Raw genomic sequence first — 26,713 nt, forward strand, 5'->3', positions numbered from 1 at the left:
AGCATCACTCATACACCTTTCTTTTTTCTTTCGCAAGCAACATTACTTCATCTACCACCACTCACTACCCTTTCTCACCTGACTACATCCCATCCTTCAAATGCCAAACACTTCTCTTACACAAGTAAGCACTGCTTCCCTAAATATCTCCTACTTCTTACCCACTCACCTTACTTTATTTACTCTCACCTTTTGCCATTCTATGCCCATTCTCTTAAGGTAATTCTTCACACAGATCTCTTTCCTAAGCTCTCTTACTTCCACCACCCTCTTCTCACTCGCATCACTCCCTATTTATGAAAACCCTCACAAATCTTTATCCTTGCCTCTGCCACTAAATGGTCAGACATCCCACCAGCTGCCCCTCTCAACATGTTTAAATCCAAGAGTCTCTCTTTTGCACACTTATCAATTAGTATGTAATCCAATAATGCCCTCTGACTTTTCTTCCTACTCATGCACATATACACACCAACCCCTGTTTTCTTCCTACTCATGCACATATACACACCAACCACTGTCTTCTTTGCTAAGATATTCCCTAACCATTCTTTATGTTCACTTTTGAGGTTTCCTTTACTAAGAGCCAGAACACTTAGGTTCCTATCCTCTTATCTTGGTTAAATCCATGTACATTTTGACACCCCAGCCTGAGCCTTCGAGGAGGATGAGCACGCCTCGCTTGGCTTCTTCTGTTCCATCTTTTAGAAACTGAAATACAAGAAGGGGGTTGCCATCCCCACTCCTACCCCTTTTAGTACCTTCAACAACTACCAGGAATTCAGAGGCAAAGTTCTTTGTCCCCTACCCCAAGGATAATGCTGCTGGTGCATAACCGTGAATGGATAATATTTCATTTTTCATTATCCTTCACACCAAACTGTACTTAGGCACCACTGTGGGATTCAGGTGTCAAAGTGACACATTCAGAAAGGTTTGTTTTGGAAACTGGAAAACTTTTTCTCTATGAGATAGTGTCTCATGAACACGAGATTCCCAACCCTTCGTCATCCACCAAACTGTGGTAATGGTAGCTCGCTAATTGCCACCAATTCAACCTACTCACTCCTGGCTGCCTGACAGCTCAGAATTTGAAGATTGCATGCATCAACCTAAAATCAATCAGGTGATATAAAGAAAGGTTTTAGAAAGAAAAGAGAAGACTAGGTAAGTTAAGAAAACAAAGAAAAAATGCTTGGAGGACAATACCTTGGACGGAAAGGGTTTTTCACTTTTCTAACCTATATAACTCTCCTTTGCAGTCTGTTCTGTGAACACAAGAGCATATCCACATGAAGGAGGAGGTTTTACAGAAAAACTTTCAAATAAGACTAAACCTAAAAGCAAAAATACATACCTTCAATTGCGATTTGGAGGCACACAGGCAACTGCTTCTGCTTTAAAGGAATCCCCAGAGCCAAATGGAATATATCTGCAATGTCTTATCTAAGGTTCAGAATAATGAAAGCGATAAACAAGTGCCAAAGACCCCTTTCCATGATTTCCTCTAACAAAAGGTTTCTGAGTGAGACTAGTGAAGACCACCTTCCTCATATTATGTACTCTAGCATAAAGAGCAGGTTAAGCTAATAAAGTGAATTTGATAATCAACAGATAGATATTCCTAACTGAAAGAGGTCTTAGGGCTCCAGGGTGCACAAATAAATGATCCCTGAGTAAACTCTGGTGAAGTCTAAAAGATCTCCAAGAGATTTAGTTGTGCGTAAGGCATACACAGAAATACAATGGAATTCAAACAGCAACACACCATTGTGTCCTTTTGAGGCTATTTGTGATAGTGGAAGATATCAGAAACTCACAGATTTGTGTTGCAAAAGTTCGAAGGCGTACATATAATAAAAAAAAATAACCTGCAAATAACGTAAGTCTTGGCCTTGAAGCTTCATATTTATCAAGTGTTTTGGTTGCAGCTGACTGTGTCAGCAGTTTTGATGCAAGAGACAGGACCTTACTGACAGGTGATTTAAAAGCAAAGGTAAGTAATGTGGCAGTTGAGGCTATAATGGGGTATTCCGTGTTATCAATAGAGTTGAGGAAGAGCCCGTGGAGTTGTGTGCTGAAAAAGGACTGGTGACTGGGAATACCTGGTTTAAGAAAAGGGATATACACAAGTATACATATGTGAGCAGGAGAGGTGGTCAGCAGGAATTATTAGATTACATATTAATTGATAGACGTGTAAAAAAAGAGACTTTTGGATGGACATGAGCTGACAGGGGCAACTGGTGGGATGTCTGATCACTATCTTGAGGAGACTAGGGTGAAGATCTGTAAAGGTTTTTGAAAAAGAGGAAACAATGCCAAAGAGAAAAGAGTGGAGAGAGTAAGTAGGCTTGGAAAGGTGACTTTTGTGAGGATATACCAGGAGAGATTGAGTGTAGAATGGGAAAAGGTGACAGTGTATAAAACGAAGGGAGTGGGTGAGGAATGTCAGGTATTCAGGGAAGCAGCGATGGCATATGCAAGAGATGCATGTGGCATGTGAATGGTGGGAGGTAAGCAGATTAGGAATTGTGGCAAGTGGCAAGGTGAAGAAACAAAGCTGCTGGTGAAAGACAAAATAGAGGTGTTTGGGCAGTACTTACAGAGAAGTAGTGCAAATGACTGGAAGAAAAGTAAGAGAAAGCAGCAGGAGGTCAAGAGGAAGGTGAAGGGGTTGAAAAAGAGGACAAATGCAAGTAAAGGTGAGTCAGTACACTTAAGGGAGAATATGAGGAAATTTTGGAAAGTGGTAAATAATGTTCAAAAGACAAGACAACAAATGGGAAGACTGGTGAAGGGGCAAGAGACAGTAATAATAAGTAGTGAAGAAGTGAGGAGGAGATGAGGTGAGTGTTTTGGAGGATTGTTAAATGTGTTTGATGATAAGAGTGGCAGATGTAGGCAGATGACTAAGCCTCAAAGGAAAAACTCCTCATTTGGCCCCTATCTCTGTTCCTTCTTTTGGAAAAGTAAAACTGGAGGGGAGGATTTCCAGCCCCCCCCGCTCCCACCCATTTTAGTCACTTTCTACAACACACAGGGAATACACAGGAAGTATTCTTGCTCCCCTATCCCAGGGATACAGACAGGGTTGTACTGAGGAGGGTGGATGTGTTGGAAATCAAATGTTTGAGGACAACATGTGGTGTGAGGTGGTTTGATCAAGTAAGTAATGGAAGGGTAAGAGAGATGTGTGGTAATAAAAAGAGTGTGGCTGAGAGAGCAGAAGAGGGTGTGTTGAAATGGTTTGGACACATGGAGTGAATAAGTGAAGAAAGTTTGACAAAGTGGATATATGTGTCAGAGGTGGAGGGAAGAAGTGGGAGACCAACCTGGAGGTGGAAGGATGGAGTGAAAAAGATTTTGAGCGACTGGGGCCTGAACATACAGGAGGGTGAATAGAGTGAATTGGAACAATGTGGTCATCTTTGGTAAGTCATGTGGTAAGATTGTATCATCAGATGACAAAACAGAATACAGTCTCTTTAAAGGACTTATCACTTCAAAGAGGGACCTGGTTAACACCAGGACCCTTTCAGATAAGGGTCCTAAGGTAATTATGAATAAATAAAAAAAATCCTAAAACAATGATTAAAGCATGTATACAATACATCATTCTCTTGATAATTCAAATAATACATAAACAAAAAAAGAAAAAGAATGCTGATGCCTGTGACAGAAAAACCCTGACTGGCAGCATATGTCTTGTCAACAAGTGATCCTAGAAAAATCTGAGCAGTCAGGTGACCAGAAGAGAGTGGGTTAAGACATCATCTGTGTGGTGGTCTCTGATTGGCCAAAGGTGAGCCCAAAACAATCAAACTCATGCTACCATGGTTTAATGGACAGCAAAAGATAGGCAAATGTATACGGTTCCTTACTAGAGAACATAAAGGTCTGGAAGGTCCTAATGCTATTTATCTAGGTCCTAACACTGTTTATCCAAGAGAGTCTCTAAAGCTCCTAGTAAAGACTGCAGAGGAGAGAAAACATATCAGAATGATTGAGAAAACCCATTAACACCCACACATTATAAACACTCACCTCCAGTATTTAAGTCCTTCATACAGCATTGCAAGAATGAAGATCCCAATCATGGAACCAATCAAACCTCCAATGGTGTTGATGTTCCACCAGTCAAACAGAATTGTCTCGTTATAGCCAAAGTGAAAACTCATCTGGAATTAAGACAAACACGTGTAAGCTCATCAACTTTCTACTTTTATATACTATTTGTTCACTGTTTCCCACACTAGTGATGTAGTGCCAGGAATAGATGAAGAGTGGCCTAATGTGCTCACATCTGTTCATTAGCTGTCATACATAATGTGTCAACACCAGTGCCCCCATTCAAGCCAAATGCCACAAACCATTCTGTGGTTTACCATGACCACTTATCCCCTGCTTTAGCCTGTTGACATTATATTGCCCCTTTACACCACATCACTCCAGCTCGCTTTATCCCACGCATGCCTCTCACACTCTTGAATGTTCAGGTCCCTAATAACTTAAAACCTCTTTCACTCCATCCTTCCATATCCTCAGTCTCCCCCTCCCCTGTGCTCCCTCCACTTCTGACAAGTATATCCTATTGGTAAATCTCTATTTACTCATCTTCAAATGTCCAAATAATCTCAACACACCAAGGCCAATTCTCTCAATTATACCCTGCTTACTACCACATATTTCACTTAAACTGTCATTATGCAGTCAACCCTCCTCATAACAAAACTGTCCTCAAGCATTTTATTTCCAACAAGTCCACTCACTGACATTCTCTTGCATTCATTGCCAAGCATGCACCTATACAACAACATCAGGACTACTATACCATCAAACATACCCATTTTTACTCTCAACAACAATCACCAATAACCTTTCCTTCCAAACACTTATCAATGCACCCAGGACATTTGCCGCATCTTTCATCCTATGATTCTCTTCAGCTCCCATAGTTCTGTCTGGTGTCATGTCCACTCCCAGGTATTCTAACTAAAGCACTCCAATTCCTCCAGCTTCTCCCAATTCAAACACACACTCAAAACAACCTGTTACACCACCCTGCTAAACCTCATTACAGTACCTTACTTTTACTCATGTCAACTATCAACTTCCTCCTTTCAAACACTCTCATGTCAACTATCAACTTCCTCCTTTCAAAGATTCTCCAAACTCACACACCAGTTCATGCACCTTCTCTCTCAAGTCTGCCACCAGACCCATGACATCTGCAAACAGTAACTGATTCATCTACCAAACCCCTAACCTCAAGCATACCGTAAAACTGCCTCTCTCTCTCTCTCCAAGACCCAAGCATTTTCCTCCCTCATTAACCCATTTATGAATAAATTAAACATCCACGGCAACACCAAATGCCATTGATGCAGAACACCTGCTCTTGGGACCTCTCACCATATTCCTTCCTACTCACAAACATGCCTTACTCTCCTGATTACAACTCCTCACATCTCATAGCTTTCCTTCCACACCATATATTTCTAGCACCTTCCTCAAGGCCTCTCTGTCACCTCTATCACACACTTTCTCTACATCCATAAATGTTATATATGATTACCTCTCTTCCTCTGAGTATTTCTCACACAAATTCTTCAAAGTAAACACTTGGTCCACACATCCTCAACCACTCCTGAAGCCACATTGCTCTGCCCTAATCTGATGCTTTTTGCATGCCCCCACCTTCTAAGTCACCACTCTCCTATATAGCTTTCCAGGTATGCTCAACAGACTTATAAGTCTCTATTTCAGGCATTCATTTCTATCCCCCCTTCCTTTATATGAAAAAGGAATTGTGCCAGCCCTCAGGCACTCAACTTCAGTCATGCATACACTGATGAGCCTGACTAACCAATCTACAACTCTCTCTCTCTCTCTCTCTCTCTCTCTCTCTCTCTCTCTCTCTCTCTCTCTCTCTCTCTCTCTCTCTCTCTCCATATGCTCAACTGTAGACCCATCCAATCTAGCAACTTAGCCTAACTTCATTTCATGCAAAGCTTTCACCACCTTTCTCTTCACCAAACCATTTGTCGTGATTTTCTTGCACTGCATACCACCTCATCGAAACACATTCAACAATCCTTCAGTATACTCATTCCACCTCTGTTTTGCCTGTTACTGCTTCCCCAGCTGCTCCCTCACCGATGCTCCTATTTTTTTCTCTCATTCTAAACTAATCATCCATTCCAAGGACCAGGAGTACTTTACCATCTAATGAAACAAATGATACATTACAATATTGCTCAATGAAACAAATTTGACACTGTCACTTATCCTCTGCATTTAAGTCTGTCACATCCTCAAACAGTTCCCTAAGACATCAACTCTTTAACATCTAATGGGTATTTATGCAAGCTAAGCAACATCCCCAGATGGATATTAACACATGAAGTTATGCAACTCAATTTTAAGGCTGCATGCTAAGCCTGGATGGTGATTTAGTTTCTTCCTGGAGTTAGTCATCCTCCAGCCAGAGCAATGACAGTGCATCTTTGTATGTTTTATTAGAGAGAAATTAAGCAAATCTGGGCTAGATTTAGGGAACCATGCAGATAGAAATGTAACCAAGATGAGGCACGAGAAAGTCTTTTTTTCATCAAAAGTGCAGGCAGGGCCATCAGAGCCGTCAGTGCCCACCTGACCTTGTCAACAATGCATCTGACTGGTGCAGCTAGTAAATTTACAAAATTTTTCAGCTATGCTGTAATGAACAAATTATCAAGAAAATCACAATGATCTATCTATCTATTTATATCTCTGATACCTGTTCCCTCCTGGAATTCCTTCACAGGGCTAGCCACAGCAACAGTCTCCATAGCCAGTGAACTCCAATGCTGCTTCTGAGCCTTTAGTGCCCTAACATTAACAGGCCACTGGCAGAGGGCAACTCTAGAGTAGAGTTTGCAGGGGCTCCTACCTATTGTTACAACTGACTACTACCTAATGCTTACACCTAATGTTCCTACTTCTACCTAATGTTACTACTTCTACCTAATGTTTCTACCTGATGCTTCTACCTATATGTTCTTACCTACTACTTCTATTACTCCTATCATTCTGCCAAAAGGCAGGGCATTAGTAATGCATCCTGCTCACCACATGAAAATGTAGAGTCACAAAGAATGAGCCGTGGGAGTTAAGTGTTGTCAAGTGTTATGTGTAACAAAGGGAGATAATACGTTTGAGTACAGAGTACCAGTAGTCCACATGTGGAAGAAGCAGAAAGAAAGGACAGCTACCTAAGTCAGAGGAGTGCAGTTTGACAACAACTGAAGAGCTGGTCACTAAGCAGCCATAACTAACCTTCCCAATACCCAGGCAGATAGTACCTCCCTGGTTGTCACCCACCTACCAACTACTAATCACAATGATCATAACATGAAAGATTTAATACATAATACATAAAATGATGAAAAGTTTTTATCGAGGATGTAAGGCATGTGTACGTGTAGGAAGAGAGGAAAGTGATTGGTTCTCAGTGAATGTAGGTTTGCGGCAGGGGTATGTGATGTCTCCATGGTTGTTTAATTTGTTTATGGATGGGGTTGTTAGGGAGGTGAATGCAAGAGTTTTGGAAAGAGGGGCAAGTATGAAGTCTGTTGTGGATGAGAGTGCTTGGGAAGTGAGTCAGTTGTTGTTCGCTGATGATACAGCGTGGTGGCTGATTCATGTGAGAAACTGCAGAAGCTGGTGACTGAGTTTGGTAAAGTGTGTGAAAGAAGAAAGTTAAGAGTAAATGTGAATAAGAGCAAGGTTATTAGGTACAGTAGGGTTGAGGATCAAGTCAATTGGGAGGTAAGTTTGAATGGAGGAAAACTGGAGGAAGTAAAGTGTTTTAGATATCTGGGAGTGGATCTGGCAGCGGATGGAACCATGGAAGCGGAAGTGAATTATAGGGTGGGGGAGGGGGCGAAAATCCTGGGAGCCTTGAAGAATGTGTGGAAGTCGAGAACATTATCTCGGAAAGCAAAAATGGCTATGTTTGAAGGAATAGTGGTTCCAACAATGTTGTATGGTTGCGAGGCGTGGGCTATGGATAGAGTTGTGCGCAGGAGGGTGGATGTGCTGGAAATGAGATGTTTGAGGACAATGTGTGGTGTGAGGTGGTTTGATGGAGTAAGTAATGTAAGGGTAAGAGAGATGTGTGGAAATAAAAAGAACGTGGTTGAGAGAGCAGAAGAGGGTGTTTTGAAATGGTTTGGGCACATGGAGAGAATGAGTGAGGAAAGATTGACCAAGAGGATATATGTGTCGGAGGTGGAGGGAACGAGGAGAAGTGGGAGACCAAATTGGAGGTGGAAAGATGGAGTGAAAAAGATTTTGTATGATCGGGGCCTGAACATGCAGGAGGGTGAAAGGAGGGCAAGGAATAGAGTGAATTGGATCGATGTGGTATACCGGGTTTGACGTGCTGTCAGTGGATTGAATCAGGGCATGTGAAGCGTCTGGGGTAAACCATGGAAAGTTGTGTGGGGCCTGGATGTGGAAAGGGAGCTGTGGTTTCGGACATTATTGCGTGGCAGCTAGAGACTGAGTGTGAACGAATGGGGCCTTGGTTGTCTTTTCCTAGTGCTACCTTGCACACATGAGGGGGGAGGGGGAAGGTATTCCATGTGTGGCGAGGTGGCGATGGGAGTGAATGGGGGCAGACAGTGTGAATTGTGTGCATGGGTATATATGTATGTGTCTGTGTATGTATATATATGTGTACATTGAGATGTAGAGGTATGTATATTTGCGTGTGTGGACGTGTGTGTATATACATTGTGTATGGGGGTGGGTTGGGCCATTTCTTTCGTCTGTTTCCATGCGCTACCTCGCAAACGCGGGAGACAGTGACCAAGCAAAATAAATAAATATATATACATATATATGATTTGGTAAACAGAGAAGAGGTAGTAAAAGCTTTGCGGAAGATGAAAGCCGGCAAGGCAGCAGGTTTGGATGGTATTGCAGTGGAATTTATTAGAAAAGGGGGTGACTGTATTGTTGACTGGTTGGTAAGGTTATTTAATGTATGTACGACTCATGGTGAGGTGCCTGAGGATTGGCGGAATGCGTGCATAGTGCCATTGTACAAAGGCAAAGGGGATAAGAGTGAGTGCTCAAATTACAGAGGTATAAGTTTGTTGAGTATTCCTGGTAAATTATATGGGAGGGTATTGATTGAGAGGGTGAAGGCATGTACAGAGCATCAGATTGGGGAAGAGCAGTGTGGTTTCAGAAGTGGTAGAGGATGTGTGGATCAGGTGTTTGCTTTGAAGAATGTATGTGAGAAATACTTAGAAAAGCAAATGGATTTGTAAGTAGCATTTATGGATCTGGAGAAGGCATATGATAGAGTTGATAGAGATGCTCTGTGGAAGGTATTAAGAATATATGGTGTGGGAGGCAAGTTGTTAGAAGCAGTGAAAAGTTTTTATCGAGGATGTAAGGCATGTGTACGTGTAGGAAGAGAGGAAAGTGATTGGTTCTCAGTGAATGTAGGTTTGCGGCAGGGGTGTGTGATGTCTCCATGGTTGTTTAATTTGTTTATGGATGGGGTTGTTAGGGAGGTGAATGCAAGAGTTTTGGAAAGAGGGGCAAGTATGCAGTCTGTTGTGGATGAGAGAGCTTGGGAAGTGAGTCAGTTGTTGTTTGCTGATGATACAGCGTGGTGGCTGATTCATGAAAGAAACTGCAGAAGCTGGTGACTGAGTTTGGTAAAGTGTGTGAAAGAAGAAAGTTAAGAGTAAATGTGAATAAGAGCAAGGTTATTAGGTACAGTAGGGTTGAGGGTCAAGTCAATTGGGAGGTGAGTTTGAATGGAGAAAAACTGGAGGAAGTGAAGTGTTTTAGATATCTGGGAGTGGATCTGGCAGCGGATGGAACCATGGAAGCGGAAGTGGATCATAGGGTGGGGGAGGGGGCGAAAATTCTGGGAGCCTTGAAGAATGTGTGGAAGTCGAGAACATTATCTCGGAAAGCAAAAATGGGTATGTTTGAAGGAATAGTGGTTCCAACAATGTTGTATGGTTGCGAGGCGTGGGCTATGGATAGAGTGGTGCGCAGGAGGATGGATGTGCTGGAAATGAGATGTTTGAGGACAATGTGTGGTGTGAGGTGGTTTGATCGAGTAAGTAACGTAAGGGTAAGAGAGATGTGTGGAAATAAAGAGCGTGGTTGAGAGAGCAGAAGAGGGTGTTTTGAAATGGTTTGGGCACATGGAGAGAATGAGTGAGGAAAGATTGACCAAGAGGATATATGTGTCAGAGGTGGAGGGAACGAGGAGAAGAGGGAGACCAAATTGGAGGTGGAAAGATGGAGTGAAGAAGATTTTTTGTGATCGGGGCCTGAACATGCAGGAGGGTGAAAGGAGGGCAAGGAATAGAGTGAATTGGATCGATGTGGTATACCGGGGTTGACGTGCTGTCAGTGGATTGAATCAGGGCATGTGAAGCGTCTGGGGTAAACCATGGAAAGCTGTGTAGGTATGTATATTTGCGTGTGTGGACGTATGTATATACATGTGTATGGGGGTGGGTTGGGCCATTTCTTTCGTCTGTTTCCTTGCGCTACCTCGCAAACGCGGGAGACAGCGACAAAGCAAAAAAAAAAAAAAAAAAATATAATAATGATCAGTAATCAATATTTTGAGAATACTTAAGAAATCCACATTCACAGTGTACCACATATCATTACTGCACAGTGAATGGGTTGACAAGGAAGATGTAGATTATCTAATCACTGAAAAGGGATAAGTTAAGTACAGGGCAAAATTTCCAGAATTTGCAAGTCCAAAATTCAAATTCAAAATAACTTCCGAGTTTCTTGCTTGTTTTACTACGTCAGTTTGGGTGGTGCACACCCCTTTAGTTCAAATTATTCAACATACACTCGATAAAATGATACAGCAAATGGTATTTTCCATGTGGTTTTTGTACAAAGTTTTCTTCAGTAGATTCTTACTTATTGCAGGAATTGATAATTGTCTATACACTTGAAAATATTGGAGAAAACAGGCAAAATAGATAAAGATCTTACAGCCCTTCAAACATGATTAATAGCATTCACCTCAAACATTCAGATCATAATCAGTAAAAGATACAGTATTTTTCATACAGTTTTTCTAAACAGTTCTCTTCAGAAGGTTTTCTTTCATCATGAATGAATTTATGATCATCTACATACTTAGAAGAATGTGCAAGAAAAAAACAACTGAAGCAGATTGCCTGTGACAAAACCATAAAGAACTTTTATTTTCAATACTGATCTACATGGAATGGGCAAATAACATGGCCCAGTCAAGGCCATCTTGGGTGAAAGAAAAAAAGTTAAAGCAGAACAATGTAAAAATTAACTAGGGCTTTGCAAATCTTTGAAGATCTGATTCTTACAGGAAGAGAAGTTATATGAAGAGGGAAAGATAAAAGGAGGAAGAGCATTCCAAAGATCAGCTGTTCAAAGGCAGAAGGAGGTATTCTAACAGCCAATGCTCAAGTGAAGGTCCCCATACAGGACCTGTGGGAAGCAGCAGCCAAATGCATACCAAGGGCATAAACCCATGGGATAAGGACACACACAGACAATGTAACAGAACAATTGCCAAAATAATACCTATAAATGGAAAGAGTGCGGCAACACCATGTTGTACAGAAAGAGAAGGCTAAATAGAATTAATGAGATGGAAGGCTTTTGATTCCACTCTGGTTAATAGAGAGGTGGAGGATACTCCAGAAGATGGAAAAGTTTTCCATACTTGATGAATAAAACACCTGTAAATGTGAAACGATTGCTCACAAGAAAAATATTTACAGCACCTACGCAACACTCCCAGATTTTGTGAAGCAGACTTTGTGATGAATATGTGAAGTCTGTAGGACAGACTGGGGGATATGAGAAAGCCCAATATTGTTATTGGGTAGAATTGTGGTGTTCTGGAATTGAACTGAGGAACACAGATGATTCTTAGAAAGAGAGATTGGGAGAAATTGCATTATGAGACTCAAATTTACAAGCTTATTGGTTCCCCAATCTAAAATGCTGCAGGTCCAAACTGAGAGGAGAAATATGATCAGTATGAGAAAGGGAATGAGGGAGGACGGGAGGAAAAGTGAGTTGAAGTACATAAAGTGAAGTTATCAGCATGAGACAGAACAGGCTTAGTTGTAGAAGAAAGATCATTTAATGAGAGAAGAAAGAGTGTAGGTCACAGAACAGAACCCTTAGGAACATCACTATTGATAGTATTGGTGGAGGAAGTTGATCCATCAATGACTACTGCAATGGAACAACCTGAGGGGAAACTATACACTACAGAAGAGAGAAGTTGTGAAACCAAAGGAAGGGAGTTTAGAAGCAAAGACTTATGCCACACCCTGTCAAATGCTTTGGAGATGTTGAGGGTTAAGTAAAAAGTTTCAACAGAATCCTTAACAGAGGACCAGAAGTGTCACACCAATAGACCAAGCACTGTGAAATCCATACTGGTGATCTGAAAGATGGGAATGGGTTTGCAGTGTTTCAGAAACTGAGAGTTTAGGAGAGTTTCAAAGACTTTAAAGATACCAGAAAAAAGCAATGCCAAAAGTAGCTGAAATATACCATAAGAACACAGCATATGCCATCAAATTTATTGAAATTATATTCAAATGAGGAGGTAACAAAATATTTGATATAAGAAAAGATTTCTAGCTAATCAAGGAAAAACCGAATTATTTTGCCCAACTGCTCTCATAGCATCACTCTCCCAAACATGAGCACGCATCTTTAACACCACAATAGTTCACTAAAAAAAAAAATCCCTCATATGAACTGCAAAAATTTCATTTAAGAATAATAATATGAAAAAAATATATATGATACAGTCCTCAACTTATCTAAGGAGAAATTAACAAGACTTGTGGTGGGAGTGCATTGGTACAAATATCTTACCATTACACTTCCGTATTTGGCTACTTTCACTTATATTTTTTATAAATATGAAGATAATTATCATTTCATTCATAGGTAAGAACCTTCTGAAGAGAAATGCAAAATATTTAGGAAAAATGTAATAATCCATACAATTTCATCAATTATATCCAGGATGTTTTAAAATGAACTTTTTTACTAAAAATGAGTAAGAGGTACAACTTCCATCTATTTCACCTATTTTCTCCCAAAAATTTCCTGGAAATGCAGACAACCATTTATTCACACATTAGGCAGGTGCCTTGAAAAGAAATGTATACAAAAAATATATGAATGCAAAATTTATCATATGATTATACTGAATCTATATGAATATCTTAAACCAAATGGGCCCAGGATAGCTGCTAGGCAAGATTCCTACCTCAGTATGACAAAACTTTAAAAAAAGCATATTTGTGTTCAGAAGAACTAGGGAATGAATGAAAATTAACAGGGAAGAGGGAAAGAAGTGATAGTTAATCTTGTATACAACTGAACCTTGGTACACTGCTAAGGCCCTTAAATATCCTTATGCCATAACCAATCAACCAATCAACTCAATAAATCAACTATAGCTTTAATGTTGACAAGATCATTATGATAGCTATCTGGTGTTTGGCCTAAGATATCTGCTTAATGTTCTTTATACTTCTTTTGGGCCTTTTAGTTTCTTTTTTTCATCTTCATTAATGTATTTGACTTGCTGACCTGTATCATGCAATGTATTGACAATAGCACCTATTTTGTTGGGAAAGCTTGTCTTCCCAGCTTATAATCAAACTGCCTTCACTGGAAAAAACTATCTTGTATACATCCTTCAAATACTGTCCTACATATGAGAATAAATCTGTAAAGATGAAAGTTAAACAAAATTATTCACAATTAGATAAAAGTATGGTGGAACATACAGTGCAAAGATGGCTGTAGACAACTCAATAAAGTATCATGTGATAAACATGATGTGCTGCAAAAGCAGTTATCTTAAAGAGCTGCTGCAGGCATTACCAACTTCTAAACACATGAGATAGCCTAAGTGATAATGAATGGCAGATTATCAAATGAGCCTAAACCATAAAAATGGTATTAAGAAAACATATACACATCCACCTTGCAATTCATATCTTTGATGCCCATTTCCTCCAGGAATTCCCATCAAGGGGGTGGCTATGGCAAAAGAATCGTCACCTATCCCTTTAACATGACTCCGCATACACCATTCTACACATTCTTCCACCGTTTCCCTCCTCCAATACTCTTCCACTTTATTTCTGCATGTCACAGGAGGTGTCCCTCTCACACTAACCCTTTACCTGTAATATCATACACTCTCATTGTGAACTCCCCAGGTTGCATTCTTCCCACATGCCCAAACTTCAAAGTATTATATTTCACCCACTCTACCACTCCACAATTTATTCTATCTGCATTCCCCGCTATACCACATCTCTCATACACGCCCTCATTTCCTTCTTCATTCCATCTAGTCATACCATGCTCTTTTCAAGTAACTCATTTCTACAATCTGGATTCTTGACCTTTGTGACTCATTCCATGTCCATGCTTTGGCTGCATAGGTCAAGGATGAGAAGAATATGCTGTCCCTTAATCCCTTCTTCACTTCCAAACTTACACATCTACCCTTCATTATTCTATCAATGGACCCAGTGACTCTTCTAACCTGTACTGCCCTCCTCCTTATCTCTCTTCCATTTCACTAAACTGACCCAAATTAGTTCCTAAATACTTAAATTCTCTCACTTTTTCCAGTCTTTCTCCACCCATATCTCTAACACACATAGAACACTTTCTTCCTTCACTCTATAGGGTTCTGAAAAATCTATACTTTCTCCCTGTTTCCTTTCAAACACCATTATTTTACTTTTACTGACATTTGCCTTCAATTACCTAAGAATACATACTTAATGAAACACACTTACAACCTTCTCTAACTCCTCTTCACTCTCAGTAAGAAACACAGTATCATTCTCAAACACTCTTGTCACTAGTCACCATACTCAACACCACATTCAATCTCTGCACCCTCTTTCCCTAGTTTTGCTTTCACTGCCCTTATCATACCATCTACGTGTATGATTTGGGTGTCTAAATGTGTGTGGATGCAACCAAGATGAGAAAAAAGGAGAGATAGGTAGTATGTTTGAGGAAAGGAACCTGGATGTTTTGGCTCTGAGTGAAACGAAGCTCAAGGGTAAAGGGGAAGAATGGTTTGGGAATGCCTTGGGAGTAAAGTCAGGGTTAGTGAGAGGACAAGAGCAAGGGAGGGAGTAGCACTAATGTGGGTAAAACTGAAAGTGGATGGAGAGAGATGGGTGATTATTGGTGCATATGCACCTGGGCATGAGAAGAAACATCATGAGAGGCAAGTGTTTTGGGGGCAGCTGAGTGTGTTAGTAATTTTGATGCACAAGACCAGGTTATAGTGATGGGTGATTTGAATGCAAAGGTGAGTAATGTGGCAGTTGAGGGAATAATTGGTGTACATTGGGTGTTCAGTGTTGTAAATAGAAATGGTGAGGAGCTTGTAGATTTATGTGCTGAAAAAGGACTGGTGATTGGGAATACCTGGCTTGAAAAGAGATATACATAAGTATAAGTTTGTAAGGAGGACAGATGGCCAGAGAGCCTTATTGGATTACATGTTAATTGATAGGCATGCAAAAGAGAGACTTTTGGATGTTAATGTGCTGAGAGGTGCAACTGGAGGGATGTCTGATCATTATCTTGTGGAGGCAAAGGTGAAGATTTGTATGGGTTTTCAGAAAAGAAGAGAGAATGTTGGGGTGAAGAGAGTGGTAAGAGTAAGTGAGCTTGGGAAGGAGACTTGTGTGAGCAAGTACCAGGAGAGACCAAGTACAGAATGGAAAAAGGTGAGAACAAAGGATGCAAGGGGAGTGGGGGAGGAATGGGATGTATTTAGGGAAGCAGTGATGGCTTGTGCAAAAGATGCTTGTGGCATGAGAAGGGTGGGAGGTGGGTAGATTAGAAAGGGTAGTGAGTGGTGGGATGAAGAAGTAAGATTAGTGAACGAGAGGAGAGAAGCATTTGGACAATTTTTGCATGGAAATAATGCAAATGAGTGGGAGACGTATAAAAGAAAGAGGCAGGAGGTCAGGAGAAAGGTGCAAGAGGTGAAAAAGAGGGCAAATGAGAGTTGGGGTGAGAGTGTATCATTAAATTTTAGGGAGAATAAAAAGATGTTTTGGAAGGAGGTAAATAAAGTGCGTAAAACAAGGGAACAAATGGGAACATCAGTGATGGGGGCTAATGGGGAGGTGATAACAAGTGGTGGTGATGTGAGAAGGAGATGGAGTGAGTATTTTGAAGGTTTGTTGAACATGTTTGATGATAAGAGTGGCAGATATAGAATGCGTTGGTCGAGGTGGTGTGCAAAATGAAAGGGTTAGGGAGAATGATTTGGTAAACAAAGAAGAGGTAGTAAAAGCTTTGCGAAAGATGAAAGCCGGCAAGGCAGCAGGTTTGGATGGTACTGCAGTGGAATTTATTAGAAAAGGGGGTGACTGTATTGTTGACTGGTTGGTTAGGTTATTTAATGTATGTATGACTCATGGTGAGGTGCCTGAGGATTGGCGGAATGCTTGCATAGTGCCATTGTACAAAGGCAAAGGGGAAAAGAGAGAGTACTCAAATTGCAGAGGTATAAGTTTGTTGAGTACTCCTGGGAAATTATATGGGAGGGTATTGATTGAGAGGGTGAAGGCATGTACAGAGCATCAGATTGGGGAAGAGCAGTATGGTTTCAGAAGTGGTAGAGGATGTGTGTGGATCAGGTGTTTGCTTTGAAAAATGTACGTGAGAAATACTTAGAAAAGCAAATGGATTTGTATGTAGCATTTATGGATCTGGAGAAGGCATATGATAGATTTGATAGAGATGCTCTGTGGAAGGTATTAAGAATATATGGTGTGGGAGGTAAGTTGTTAGAAGCAGTGAAAAGTTTTTCTCAAGGATGTAAGGCATGTGTACGTGTAGGAAGAGAGGAAAGTGATTGGTTCTAAGTGAGTGTTGGTTTGCAGCAGAGGTGCGTGATGTTTCCATGGTTGTTTAAGTTTTTTATGGATGGGATTGTTAGGGAGGTGAATGCAAGAGTTTTGGAAAGAGGGGCAAGTATGCAGTCTGTTGTGGATGAGAGAGCTTGGGAAGTGAGTCAGTTGTTGTTTGCTGATGATACAGCGCTGGTGGCTGATTTGGGTGAGAAACTGCAGAAGCTAGTGACTGAGTTTGGTAAAGTGTGTGAAAGAAGAAAGCTGAGAGTAAATGTGAATAAGAGCAAGATTATTAGGCACAGTAGGGTTGAGGGACAAGTTAATTGGGAGGTAAGTTTGAATGGAGAAAAACTGGAGGAAGTGAAGTGTTTTAGATATCTAGGAGTGGATTTGGCAGCAGATGGAACCATGGAAGTGGAAGTGAATCATAGAGTGGGGGAGAGGGCAAAAGTTCTGGGAGCGTTGAAAAATGTGTGGAAGTCGAGAATGTTATCTTGGAAAGCAAAAATGGGTATGTTTGAAGGAATAGTCGTTCCAACAATGTTATATGGTTGGGAGGCATGGGCTATAGATAGAGTTGTGCACAGGAGGGTGGATGTGCTTTAAATGAGATGTTTGAGAACAATATGTGGTGTGAGGTGGTTTGATCGAGTAAGTAATGAAAGGGTAAGAGAGATGTGTGGTAATAAAAAGAGTGTGGTTGAGAGAGCAGAAAAGCGTGTTTTGAAATGGTTTGGTCGCATGGAGAGAATGAGTGAGGAATGATTGACCAAGAGGATATATGTGTCAGAGGTGGAGGGAATGAAGAGAAGTGGGAGACCAAATTGGAGGTGGAAAGATGGAGTGAAAAAGATTTGGAGTGATCGGGGCCTGAACATGCAGGAGGGTGAAAGGCGTGCAAGGAATAGAGTGAATTGGAATGATGTGGTATACCGTGGTTGATGTGCTGTCAATGGATTGAACCAGGGCATGTGAAGCGTCTGGGGTAAACCCTGGAAAGTTTTATGGGCCTCGATGTGGAAAGGGAGCTGTGGTTTCGGTGCATTATACATGACAGCTAGAGACTGAGTGTGAACAAATATGGCCTTTGTTGTCTTTTTCTAGTGCTACCTCACACACATGCGGGGGGAGGGGGTTGTTATTTCATGTGTGGCGGGGAGGCGACAGGAATGAATAAGGGCAGACAGTATGAATTATGTACATGTGTATATATGCATATGTCTGTGTGTGTATATATATGTATACGTTGAGATGTATAGGTATGTATATGTGCTGTGTGTGGACAAGTATGTATATACATGTATATGTTTAATTTGTTTATGGATGGGGTTGTTAGGGAGGTAAATGCAAGAGTTTTGGAAAGAGGGGCAAGTATGAAGTCTGTTGGGGATGAGAGAGCTTGGGAAGTGAGTCAGTTGTTGTTCGCTGATGATACAGCGCTGGTGGCGGATTCATGTGAGAAACTGCAGAAGCTGGTGACAGAGTTTGGTAAAGTGTGTGGAAGAAGAAAGTTAAGAGTAAATGTGAATAAGAGCAAGGTTATTAGGTACAGTAGGGTTGAGGGTCAAGTCAATTGGGAGGTGAGTTTGAATGGAGAAAAACTGGAGGAAGTGAAGTGTTTTAGATATCTGGGAGTGGATCTGTCAGCGGATGGAACCATGGAAGCGGAAGTGGATCATAGGGTGGGGGAGGGGGCGAAAATTTTGGGAGCCTTGAAAAATGTGTGGAAGTCGAGAACATTATCCCGGAAAGCAAAAATGGGTATGTTTGAAGGAATAGTGGTTCCAACAATGTTGTATGGTTGCGAGGCGTGGGCTATGGATAGAGTTGTGCGTAGGAGGATGGATGTGCTGGAAATGAGATGTTTGAGGACAATGTGTGGTGTGAGGTGGTTTGATCGAGTAAGTAACGTAAGGGTAAGAGAGATGTGTGGAAATAAAAAAGAGCGTGGTTGAGAGAGCAGAAGAGGGTGTTTTGAAATGGTTTGGGCACATGGAGAGAATGAGTGAGGAAAGATTGACCAAGAGGATATATGTGTCGGAGGTGGAGGGAACGAGGAGAAGAGGGAGACCAAATTGGAGGTGGAAAGATGGAGTGAAAAGGATTTTGTGTGATCGGGGCCTGAACATGCAGGAGGGTGAAAGGAGGGTAAGGAATAGAGTGAATTGGAGCGATGTGGTATACAGGGGTTGACGTGCTGTCAGTGGATTGAATCAAGGCATGTGAAGCGTCCGGGGTAAACCATGGAAAGCTGTGTAGGTATGTATATTTGCGTGTGTGGACGTGTGTATGTACATGTGTATGGGGGGGTTGGGCCATTTCTTTCGTCTGTTTCCTTGCGCTACCTCGCAAACGCGGGAGACAGCGACGAGGTATAAAAAAAAAAAAAAAAAAAAAATGTGGGTGGGTTGGGCCATTCTTTCGTCTGTTTCCTTGCACTACCTCGCTAACACGGGAGACAGCAACAAAGTATAATAAATATATAAATTATACATATATATTAAAGAGCCACAGTGACATCACACAACCCTGCCTCTCACCCACACATGTACTGAAACTTTTGCTCAACTCTCCATCCACTCTTGCACATACATATGCTGCTCTATAGAAAGCTTTCATTCCATCCAACAGTTATCCCACTACCCACTCAGTTCTGTCATACGCTTTCTCCACATCCATGAAAGATGCTTATAGCTTCTTTCCTTTTGCTAGATACTTTTCCACATTCATTTTCACTACAAAGTCTGATCCACACATCCCCTACCTCCCTCTAATACTCTCTTGCTTGTCACTTATTCTGTATTTAGTCAATTCCATCACTCTGTCATTTAACACTCTTGCATACTTTTCCTGGTATACTTAACAGACTTATTCCCATATAATTGGGGTGAAGAGGGTGGTGAGAGTAAGTGAGCTTGAGAAGGAGACCTGTGTGAGGAAGTACCAGGAGAGACTGAGTACAGAATGGAAAAAGGTGAGAACAATGGAAGGGGAGTGGGGGAGGAATGGGATGTATTTAGGGAATCAGTGATGGATTGCCCAAAAGATGCTTGTGGCATGAGAAGAGTGGGAGGTGGGTTGATTAGAAAGGGTAGTGAGTGGTGGGATGAAGAAGTAAGAGTATTAGTGAAAGAGAAGAGAGAGGCATTTGGACGATTTTTGCAGGGAAAAAATGCATATGAGTGGGAGATGTACAAAAGAAGGAGACAGGAGGTCAAGAGAAAGGTGCAAGAGGTGAAAAAAAGGGCAAATGAGAGTTGGGGTGAGAGAGTATCATTAAATTTTAGGGAGAATAAAAAGATGTTCTGGAAGGAGGTAAATAAAGTGCGTAAGACAAGGGAGCAAATGGGAACTTCAGTGAAGGGCGCAAATGGGGAGGTGATAACAAGTAGTGGTGATGTGAGAAGGAGATGGAGTGAGTATTTTGAAGGTTTGTTGAATGTGTTTGATGATAGAGTGGCAGATATAGGGTGTTTTGGTCGAGGTGGTGTGCAAAGTGAGAGGGTTAGGGAAAATGATTTGGTAAACAGAGAAGAGGTAGTGAAAGCTTTGCGGAAGATGAAAGCCGGCAAGGCAGCAGGTTTGGATGGTATTGCAGTGGAATTTATTAAAAAAGGGGGTGACTGTATTGTTGACTGGTTGGTAAGGTTATTTAATGTATGTATGACTCATGGTGAGGTGCCTGAGGATTGGCGGAATGCGTGCATAGTGCCATTGTACAAAGGCAAAGGGGATAAGAGTGAGTGCTCAAATTACAGAGGTATAAGTTTGTTGAGTATTCCTGGTAAATTATATGGGAGGGTATTGATTGAGAGGGTGAAGGCATGTACAGAGCATCAGATTGGGGAAGAGCAGTGTGGTTTCAGAAGTGGTAGAGGATGTGTGGATCAGGTGTTTGCTTTGAAGAATGTATGTGAGAAATACTTAGAAAAGCAAATGGATTTGTATGTAGCATTTATGGATCTGGAGAAGGCATATGATAGAGTTGATAGAGATGCTCTGTGGAAGGTATTAAGAATATATGGTGTGGGAGGAAAGTTGTTAGAAGCAGTGAAAAGTTTTTATCGAGGATGTAAGGCATGTGTACGTGTAGGAAGAGAGGAAAGTGATTGGTTCTCAGTGAATGTAGGTTTGCGGCAGGGGTGTGTGATGTCTCCATGGTTGTTTAATTTGTTTATGGATGGGGTTGTTAGGGAGGTAAATGCACGAGTTTTGGAAAGAGGGGCAAGTATGAAGTCTGTTGGGGATGAGAGAGCTTGGGAAGTGAGTCAGTTGTTGTTCGCTGATGATACAGCGCTGGTGGCTGATTCATGTGAGAAACTGCAGAAGCTGGTGACTGAGTTTGGTAAAGTGTGTGAAAGAAGAAAGTTAAGAGTAAATGCGAATAAGAGCAAGGTTATTAGGTACAGTAGGGTTGAGGGTCAAGTCAACTGGGAGGTGAGTTTGAATGGAGAAAAACTGGAGGAAGTGAAGTGTTTTAGATATCTGGGAGTGGATCTGGCAGCGGATGGAACCATGGAAGCGGAAGTGGATCATAGGGTGGGGGAGGGGGCGAAAATTCTGGGGGCCTTGAAGAATGTGTGGAAGTCGAGAACATTATCTCGGAAAGCAAAAATGGGTATGTTTGAAGGAATAGTGGTTCCAACAATGTTGTATGGTTGCGAGGCGTGGGCTATGGATAGAGTTGTGCGCAGGAGGATGGATGTGCTGGAAATGAGATGTTTGAGGACAATGTGTGGTGTGAGGTGGTTTGATCGAGTGAGTAACGTAAGGGTAAGAGAGATGTGTGGAAATAAAAAGAGCGTGGTTGAGAGAGCAGAAGAGGGTGTTTTGAAGTGGTTTGGGCACATGGAGAGGATGAGTGAGGAAAGATTGACCAAGAGGATATATGTGTCGGAGGTGGAGGGAACAAGGAGAAGAGGGAGACCAAATTGGAGGTGGAAAGATGGAGTGAAAAAGATTTTGTGTGATCGGGGCCTGAACATGCAGGAGGGTGAAAGGAGGGCAAGGAATAGAGTGAATTGGAGCGATGTGGTATACCGGGGTTGACGTGCGGTCAGTGGATTGAATCAAGGCATGTGAAGCGTCTGGGGTAAGCTATGGAAAGCTGTGTAGGTATGTATATTTGCGTGTGTGGACGTATGTATATACATGTGTATGGGGGGGGGTTGGGCCATTTCTTTAGTCTGTTTCCTTGCGCTACCTCGCAAACGCGGGAGACAGCGACAAAGTATAATAAATATAAATATAAATTGCTACATATATCCTTAACACCTTTTCCTTTGAATAACGGAAAAATAACTTTCATCCACTCCTCAGACACAACCTTTTGCTTCCATGCTAAATAACAAATCAAATGTATCCAGTCTCACACTCTCCTCCATACTTCAGCATTTCAGCCATAATCCCATCCACTCCACATGTCCACATCCAATATACATACAATTATCAATACGATAATCTAAAAGACTAAAATGCTGAATCAGAAAGTCACAACAAATTCATCAAAGGGTGTCAACTAATAATGCACTGATGCTGAAAAGTTTCTTTTTATAACACATACCGACATCCCATGATCCATCTCCATATCTGTGGTCATTTGATCATCTGTAGATTTGATCATGTGGTGTCCACCATGTCCCATGTGCCCACCATGCCCAAGCTGTCCTATGTGATCAATATCATCATCTGCTTGAACAAAAAACATACGGAATTATTATAAAACATCTTAGAAAGAAATAAAAGTTAATCTTACAAAGATGATGCAATGCCCAACAAAGATCTCCTAAATAGCTGGTCAATAAGTCAAGTTAAATTGTTTTATGAAGACCAAACATACATATTTTTACCATATAAGACGCAAAGAGTAAAGATTGACTTTTAATTTCCTACAAACCTATTTGTATCCAGCAATGTGGTCTAAGCAGTGAGTATCACATGCACTATAAAAACCGCACAATAACAGATGATATTCCTACCCTTGAGACATCCCTCTTACATATCTCCCTTCACGCTGTACTTAACGCAGTCTTTTCCTAAATCTTAATGCAGTCTTTTCCTAAATATATCATTAGTGAGTAGACACCTACAGATGGACCGAACTCCTACCTGAAACATATTTGCAGATGATGCAGAAGTCACTGAGGGAAATAAAGAATGATGAGGACTGCATCAACTTAAAAGGGGGTTAGAGAAACTCCTAAGCTAGTCTGATTTGGTGAATATTAATCCAAATAAATACAAAGAAATGAGAAAGGGACACTGAAAAAAGGACAAAGATTATCATGAGGCAGGAAATAAGCCACAGGAATCAGTGCATGAGACAGACTTGGATGTCAGCAATGCATTAAACCTGTTGCAAGAATCCCACTTCAGAAGTGTTATGGAGACAAATGGTCTACTGGCAGACACTATTATCACAATTAAGTACATGGATAAGGAAATGCTTTGCAAGATATTCACAGCATACACTGACCAAAGCTGGGATATGCTTCTTAAGTCTGGTCAGTGCAATTAAAGAAGCACAAAGATTTAACTGAGGGGGTCAAGAGCAAAAAAGATGATGCATGAACTGTGAGAGCTGAGCTACAGTGAGAAGCTGGAAGATATAAATCTTTCTACCATAGAAGGCAAAATGGTAAGGGACGACCTGAAACAGTTTTCTGTGATATGCAATGGAAGAGTAACTAAAGGTCACAACAAGAAGCTACACATGAGGGTTATGAGTTTGTCTGTGAAAGAGTACATTCTTTAATAACAGTTGTAATATAGCAAGTGATGAAACTATGACTCTTGGCAATTTACAAAAGGATCAGTAGATATCCAAAGACAGAAAAAGTTCAAAAGAACTACCCTTCCATATAGTGCAAACAGATTAATGCACCCATACACACATATGAGAGAGCAGAAGAGGGTGTTTTGAAATGGTTTGGTCACATGAAGAGAATGAGTGAGGAAAGATTGACTAAGAGGATATATGTATCAGAGGTGGAGGGAACGAGGAGAAGTGGGAGACCAAATTGGAGATGGAAGGATGGAGTGGAAAAGATTTTGAGCAATCGGGGCATGAACATGCAGGAGGGTGAAAGGCGTGCAAGGAATAGAGTGAATTGGAACGATGTGGTATACTGTGGTCGATGTGCTGTCAATGGATTGAACCGGGGCATATGAAGCATCTAGGGTAAACCATGGAAAGTTTTGTGGGGCCTGGATGTGGAAAGGGAGCTGTGGTTTCGGTACATTATACATGACAGCTAGAGACTGAGTGTGAACGAATGTGGCCTTTGTTGTCTTTTTCTAGTGCTACCTCACGTGCATGCAGGGGGAGTGGGTTGTAATTTCATGTTTGGTGGGGTGGCAACGGGAATGAATAAAGGCAGGAAGTATGAATTATGTACATGTGTACATATGTATATGTTTGTGTATGTATATGTATGTATACATTGAAATGTATAGGTATGTATATGTGCATGTGTGGACGTGTATGTATATACATGTGTATGTGGGCAGGTTGGGCCATTCTTTCATCTGTTTCCTTGCGCTACCTCGCAAGGATTTGTATGTAGCATTTATGGATCTGGGGAAGGCATATGATAGAGTTGATAGAGATGCTCTGTGGAAGGTATTAAGAATATATGGTGTGGGAAGCAAGTTGTTAGAAGCAGTGAAAAGTTTTTATCGAGGATGTAAGGCATGTGTACGTGTAGGAAGAGAGGAAAGTGATTGGTTCTCAGTGAATGTAGGTTTGCGGCAGGGGTGTGTGATGTCTCCATGGTTGTTTAATTTGTTTATGGATGGGGTTGTTAGGGAGGTGAATGCAAGAGTTTAGCAAAGAGAGGCAAGTATGAAGTCTGTTGTGGATGAGAGAGCTTTGGAAGTGAGTCAGTTGTTGTTCGCTGATGATACAGCACTGGTGGCTGATTCATGTGAGAAACTGCAGAAGCTGGTGACTGAGTTTGGTAAAGTGTGTGAAAGAAGAAAGTTAAGAGTAAATGTGAATAAGAGCAAGGTTATTAGGTACAGTAGGGTTGAGGGTCAAGTCAATTGGGAGGTAAGTTTGAATGGAGAAAAACTGGAGGAAGTAAAGTGTTTTAGATATCTGGGAGTGGATCTGGCAGCGGATGGAACCATGGAAGCGGAAGTGGATCATAGGGTGGGGGAGGGGGCGAAAATCCTGGGAGCCTTGAAGAATGTGTGGAAGTCGAGAACATTATCTCGGAGAGCAAAAGTGGGTATGTTTGAAGGAATAGTGGTTCCAACAATGTTGTATGGTTGCGAGGTGTGGGCTATGGATAGAGCTGTGCGCAGGAGGATGGATGTGCTGGAAATGAGATGTTTGAGGACAATGTGTGGTGTGAGGTGGTTTGATCGAGTAAGTAACGTAAGGGTAAGAGAGATGTGTGGAAATAAAAAGAGTGTGGTTGAGAGAGCAGAAGAGGGTGTTTTGAAATGGTTTGGGCACATGGAGAGAATGAGTGAGGAAAGATTGACCAAGAGGATATATGTGTCGGAGGTGGAGGGAACGAGGAGAAGTGGGAGACCAAATTGGAGGTGGAAAGATGGAGTGAAAAAGATTTTGTGTGATCGGGGCCTGAACATGCAGGAGGGTGTAAGGAGGGCAAGGAATAGAGTGAATTGGAGCGATGTGGTATACAGGGGTGGACGTGCTGTCAGTGGAGTGAATCAAGGCATGTGAGGCGTCTGGGGTGGACCATGGAAAGCTGTGTAGGTATGTATACACGTGTGTGGACATGTGTATGTACATGTGTATGGGGGGGGGGGTTGGGCCATTTCTTTCGTCTGTTTCCTTGCGCTACCTCGCAGACGCGGGAGACAGCGACAAAGTATAAAGAAAAAAAAAAAAAAAAAAAAAATTGCTACATATATCCTTAACACCTTTTCCTTTGAATAACGGAAAAATAACTTTCATCCACTCCTCAGACACAACCTTTTGCTTCCATGCTAAATAACAAATCAAATGTATCCAGTCTCACACTCTCCTCCATACTTCAGCATTTCAGCCATAATCCCATCCACTCCACATGTCCACATCCAATATACATACAATTATCAATAAGATAATCTAAAAGACTAAAATGCTGAATCAGAAAGTCACAACAAATTCATCAAAGGGTGTCAACTAATAATGCACTGATGCTGAAAAGTTTCTTTTTATAACACATACCGACATCCCATGATCCATCTCCATATCTGTGGTCATTTGATCATCTGTAGATTTGATCATGTGGTGTCCACCATGTCCCATGTGCCCACCATGCCCAAGCTGTCCTATGTGATCAATATCATCATCTGCTTGAACAAAAAACATACGGAATTATTATAAAACATCTTAGAAAGAAATAAAAGTTAATCTTACAAAGATGATGCAATGCCCAACAAAGATCTCCTAAATAGCTGGTCAATAAGTCAAGTTAAATTGTTTTATGAAGACCAAACATACATATTTTTACCATATAAGACGCAAAGAGTAAAGATTGACTTTTAATTTCCTACAAACCTATTTGTATCCAGCAATGTGGTCTAAGCAGTGAGTATCACATGCACTATAAAAACCGCACAATAACAGATGATATTCCTACCCTTGAGACATCCCTCTTACATATCTCCCTTCACGCTGTACTTAACGCAGTCTTTTCCTAAATCTTAATGCAGTCTTTTCCTAAATATATCATTAGTGAGTAGACACCTACAGATGGACCGAACTCCTACCTGAAACATAT

General features: G+C 41.3%; 2 protein-coding genes across 6 annotated transcripts in view; both read right to left on the minus strand.

Annotated features, from left to right (window-relative positions):
* Positions 1-26,713, minus strand: part of dnc (phosphodiesterase dunce) — a 1,419,595-nt gene that overhangs the window by 278,863 nt on the left and 1,114,019 nt on the right. The window lies entirely within an intron of this gene.
* Positions 1-26,713, minus strand: part of LOC139749256 (uncharacterized) — an 88,997-nt gene that overhangs the window by 20,513 nt on the left and 41,771 nt on the right. The window contains exons 3-6 of the mRNA XM_071662992.1: positions 26,114-26,282; positions 23,595-23,659; positions 22,537-22,688; positions 4,048-4,181 (exon numbers count right to left, since the gene is read on the minus strand). Coding sequence (XP_071519093.1) covers positions 4,048-4,181; positions 22,537-22,688; positions 23,595-23,659; positions 26,114-26,282 — 520 coding nt within the window. The remainder of the gene's footprint in view (positions 1-4,047; positions 4,182-22,536; positions 22,689-23,594; positions 23,660-26,113; positions 26,283-26,713) is intronic.

Source organism: Panulirus ornatus, chromosome 6 (genome assembly GCF_036320965.1).
Source record: "Panulirus ornatus isolate Po-2019 chromosome 6, ASM3632096v1, whole genome shotgun sequence".
Lineage (NCBI taxonomy): Eukaryota > Metazoa > Arthropoda > Malacostraca > Decapoda > Palinuridae > Panulirus > Panulirus ornatus.